Below are 4906 nucleotides of genomic sequence, written 5' to 3'. Positions count from 1 at the left end.
AGCATTGGAAATGTAAATGAGGAAAATAACTAATAAAAAGTAAAAAAAAAAATTCTTGTAGCACTAGGATGTAGGTTCCATGACAGCAGAGATATGAGTATATTTTCCCAGCCAGCTCTAAACAGCTGTGGTCGTGTCTTGTTCAGTATGTTTTAATGAATGAATGCTGAAGTCCGCCTCCTCCTAGCTGCTTGCTATTTTGCTCACCCTGCTTTAGTCTGTTGTTGATTTGGGGCTGCATTTTCCAGAAACATATTTTCCGAGTTGTTTTTGTTCAGAGAGCCCAAATCCCAACTCCCCCAAACCCCCGTTTTTGTTCCTTATCTCCCCTTTCCTGTTCCTGACATCAGAGCCACTTGGGTTTACAAATTTCTCCAGGTAGAGAACTATTCAGGCTTTAGCCCTGTCCTCTTCTCTGAGACCAGTGTTTCTTCTTCTCTCTAAGGCTAATACTTCCCGTCTGTTGGAACTCTCAGGGATTGCTCTCTTTTCCCCATCACATTTCTGTCCTCTGGGGTCCTCTTCCCTTCCCCACAAGTGAAGAGCTGCCTCATACAACAGGAACAAAAGGCCAGTTCTGTCTTGGAACTTAAAATACCATTTGTCATTCTTCCTGCTTTAAAGTCTCTCAGAGATTCCCTTCTCTGTTGCGACTTTCCTTGTTTCTTTGCATCACACTGCATAACACCTTGGGTCTAGGATGGACTCTTGACCTTCTGAACTTCTAAGCACTTACAAATGTTTCTCTTGCACACTGAATGATTTTTGTAGTTCACTCATTGTCTCTTTTCTAACAAACAAAAATCGGGGCACCTTTTACTGTCAGGTTCGTTTGGGTGTACTGAGTGCCAAGACAAGCAAAAGGGAGCTTTCTACATTTGTGAGTTTTATTTTCTAAAGGGAGGGAGGGGGGAGAAAGGGGCGAGGGAGAGAGACTGAGAGATTTACTAGTGTAGTGACCAGACGGATGGAGATAGAGAAAAGAATGAGGTATGTTTGGAATACAGGACTTTGCTAATTAATTTAGATGGTGGCGGTAAGACATGAACAAGTGTTCGGAAGGAGATGAAGAGTGAGTTTTAAATAGCTGATGGTCTAGGCAGAAAGCAGAGTAAATGAAGGATTCCCAGGACATCTGTGAGGGGCTAGCTCTCGTCTTGTTATAGTCTGGCAGTGGTCATGGCAGTCTTTATTTCCTTCTGCGTTCGGAGTTACTTTGTTCCTTATCTAGATTATACTAGAGGGAACTGGCTTTTGGCTTTCTCCATATATTTCCCGGATTTCTTCTTTCCTCGTGAATTGTAGTTTTGTACCCTGGCCTTGGTGCTCTGTCATTGGTCCCTTTTCCTAGTGTCCTTTAGTCTTCTGCCACACCTATATGGTGGCAACACATCATTCATACTTCCCATGTTAGACCTTGGATCTGGCAAACTACAATGCTATGTTTTGCACAGTGAATCGCTATCCTTCTGCCTGCCCTCAAGTTAAGTAGGCCCTCTATGGTGCACCTTCCTCTTCTAGATGCCCCCTACCCGCAATCGTCAGCATCGGCCTCAACTGCCAACTCCCTGAAGCCCATTACTAAGAGTCTTAACCAGTATAAATAATGCTTTCTGCCATTTCCTTGTACTGCATGTGGCAAAGTCGGTGCAGATGGATGAACTTAAAGATTGCGCAACATCACAACCTACAATGTAAAAATAAATCCTCAACCCAGGCCTTCCTCATTGCGTTTGCATTTTATATGCAGGATAACTGTGTCTTTGTGCGTAAGTGGAATTAATGTTTGTTAGTGTTTGCCCGAATCTGAGTGCTTTTAATCTACTGCCTCCTAAGAACAATGGTAAACAGGCCTATTGGCAGAAGGAAGTGGGCCCCACCTAGTGAGAGCCTGCAGTTGGACTAACTTCATTGTTTTCCAGGCCCAGGGCAAAGACCAGCTGCTTTAGATCAGGCTTGACGTTTTAATATAGAAATGCAGATTTTATTGTAGGTGTTTCAGTTGAATGTTGGAGCTTGTTCACATTTGTTTCTAAATTTAGAAGCTTTCTTCTTGTTGAGAATCTTCTAATTACTGAGGGGAAAAAAATGTCAGAAGACTGAGGGTAAAATTGAACAACTGAGACATTTTAAAGAACCTTGGAAAAAAAAGAAAAAAAAAAAAACCACCATCCTTTGTTAAACTTGCACTGCACAAATCCTAGAAGCCGAACACTGAAAACCAAGAGAAACAAGCATTGATGTGACAGGCCAGTGTTTCAATACTATTCTGGTGGCCCACAGTTACCTCGGTCAGGTAGCCGCATTCACTCAGGCTGGTTTCAGCAGAGTGAATCACACACTCACTTGCAGTGCCTGCTCATTTTGATGCAGGGAGGGAATTGCCTGCCCAGAAGTTAGAACCAATTGCACGGAGTAGTCAACAGACAACAGTGATATATGTGAACAAACTAGCACGTTTCCTGCCAAACTCTGAGGCAGTTGAGGAGAGGGCTTAACAGCAGGGCTGGGGAGGGTTGGGTGGGGGGGTGGTAGAGGAGGGCTGTACTGATGAACTGGGCAGGTAGAGGAGGTGGAAGTGAAGTGGGATCAAAGCAGATGAAAGCCATAGAAAGTAAGCCCTTTAGAGACCAAAAGGCTGGTGTATTCCAACAATAGAGGCTTACAAGTTATGTAAGTCCTACCTTGATATAAGAATAGAAAAACGCTGTCACCAAAAAAGTAAGAAAAAAAAAAGTACAATAATTAAAACCGCAATCTTTCTTCTAATGTGGCCACCAACTTAAAATACTCACTTGAAATCGTTTTGCATCATCATATTGTTACCATTATTTTCAGCTTGTTCCTCGTACAATATTTGATAAGTGGTTAGTGAAACGCCCTTCCAAGCTGTTTCCTGAAACAAGGACCGAGGTGAACAACCGACAGGTCATTACGATGGCTTTGCTTTCTTGAAGACCGGCTTCTTACAAACCTCCATCATGCGAGCTTCCAGTGCCCTAGGGTGGTTTTACCTTGATGTTCTGATCTTTCCCTGACTCACAGTTGTGTTTTTCTTTTATGAGGACTCTTGAGCGTGGTGAGTGACAGACAATTTTGGGTGTGCATTCCACCTCCAAGTATGCAGCTATGTGAGCAGGCATGTTTGGGAGGCAGGGTGAGCTGGCTGGCACATTTGCTTGAAGCCTTTTGGAATCCTGGAAGAGTGTGAGGTGGAATGCCAACACGTTCTCTGCTCTCCTAGTTTGCTCTTAGCTTGAGCGGTTCATATGAATGTGAGTATGATTATGAGTATGATTTACTGACAGTTGAATTCTGGGCGGGTAAAATGCATCTCTGAAGATGGTGAGTGTCTTTAAAGAATGGCCAGGGCACTCCTTATTTTGTGTGGAATTCCCTGTCAGGACTTCATGTTTCCGTGCTCCTTTATGCCGAATGGTGCAGCATGTTCCTGTCTTTCTTCACCTTGTTGAGGAACAATTTTATATAATACAGTAGCAGAGCCGTGGGTTACTATAATGCTGAAATGATAAAGTCAGTGTGGGTTTATTTGTCTAATATACTAGATGTTGGAGGTAATACCTATACAGTAGTAGCTCTATAATGGTAAAGAACATGTTTAAATACTTGTCACGGTTGCTGGGATCTGTCCCAAATCTCCATTTTGACATCTTCTCAGTTTGGCATCCTAATTAATTTCCAGTTGAGTAAGCCCCTTAAAAGCGAATACCTTACTACACACACACACACACACACACACACACACACACACACACACAGAGAGAGAGAGAGAGAGAGAGAGAGAGCGAGAGAGAAGAGAAGAGAAGAGAAGAGAAGAGAAGAGAAGAAGAGAGAGGGAGAGACAGACAGACAGACAGACAGACAGATATTACATAGTCAACTTTAGGTTTCCTTTAGAGGGTTTACTTCCTCTCACAAGGATCACCTACTGAGAACCTGTCACCTCTCCCCAACCTAGACTGGTTACTCCTGTTTGAAGTGTTGGAGTTCTGTAGGTCTCCCTTTGTGATGTTAATGTACAGCTTGGTTTAAGCTGTGCAGACTACTGTAGAAGTGGGTTGGTTGTAAAGGGCATGAGAGAGTAGAACCCCAGGGTCTGGGTCACAAGTGTGTGCCTCTGCCATGCCCTAGCTATCTAGTCAGCCTATATTGGTTGGCAAATGATGATGCTCATGTATTTTTGTGTTCAGATTCCCCAAGCTGAGGACAGAAGGAATCATGCTGAACAGCCGGCCATCCTCCCCATGGTGGACGATCTCCCAAAGCCAAAGGACCTTCCGGATTCCACCGCAGAGGCCAAAACAGGAGAGAGCGACCGGCAGCCAAAAGAAAGCTTTTTTCAGTTTCTTGGGAACTTATTCAACATCTCAGGAAAGTCTTCTCTTGGAGAGGTTAAGCAGTCTTCCTTCAAAGATGACCAGGAGAAACCTGAGAAGGACCCACAGACTCCCAGGGGCCCTCCTGAGGAGGGGAGCCAAAGGGAGGAGGAGACTGCCAGCCGCCCAGTGAGGACTCAGGTACTTCCTGGGGACCAACAGGAATCCACCTCCTCAGAACTCTCTGATGCCTTTTCTTTGGATTCAACAACACAAGACAGCGAACAGGAAACCGCTGATATGCCCAAGTAAGTTGGAAAGTTATTTGGAAAACAAACAAATGAAAGACAAACAAAATTCCAACGATTTTGGACCTAGCTTTCTGAGCCTAGGTGGTAACCCTCATTAACTGAAGGACTTGGAAAAGGTAGTCTCCACTGCCAGAGTGCCTAATTCCTATCCTGTCCTTTCCTGTCCTGTCCTTTTTTCCTTTTTCCTTCACTTTTCCCTTCCCTTTCCCTTCCCTTCCCCTTCCCTTTCCTTTCCTTTTCTTTCCTTTCCCCTCCCTC

The 4906-nt window shown here is 44.1% G+C and overlaps 1 protein-coding gene across 1 annotated transcript in view; it reads left to right on the top strand.

Annotated features, from left to right (window-relative positions):
* Crybg3 (crystallin beta-gamma domain containing 3) overlaps positions 1-4906 on the top strand; it is a 105701-nt gene that overhangs the window by 31104 nt on the left and 69691 nt on the right. Inside the window, exon 3 of the mRNA XM_021184559.2 lies at positions 4212-4645. Within this exon, the coding sequence (XP_021040218.1) occupies positions 4212-4645 (434 nt within the window). The remainder of the gene's footprint in view (positions 1-4211; positions 4646-4906) is intronic.

Source organism: Mus caroli, chromosome 16 (genome assembly GCF_900094665.2).
Source record: "Mus caroli chromosome 16, CAROLI_EIJ_v1.1, whole genome shotgun sequence".
Taxonomy (NCBI): Eukaryota; Metazoa; Chordata; class Mammalia; order Rodentia; family Muridae; genus Mus; species Mus caroli.
The sequence above is the reverse complement of the archived record's forward strand: the minus strand, read 5'-3'. Positions and strand labels throughout refer to the sequence as shown.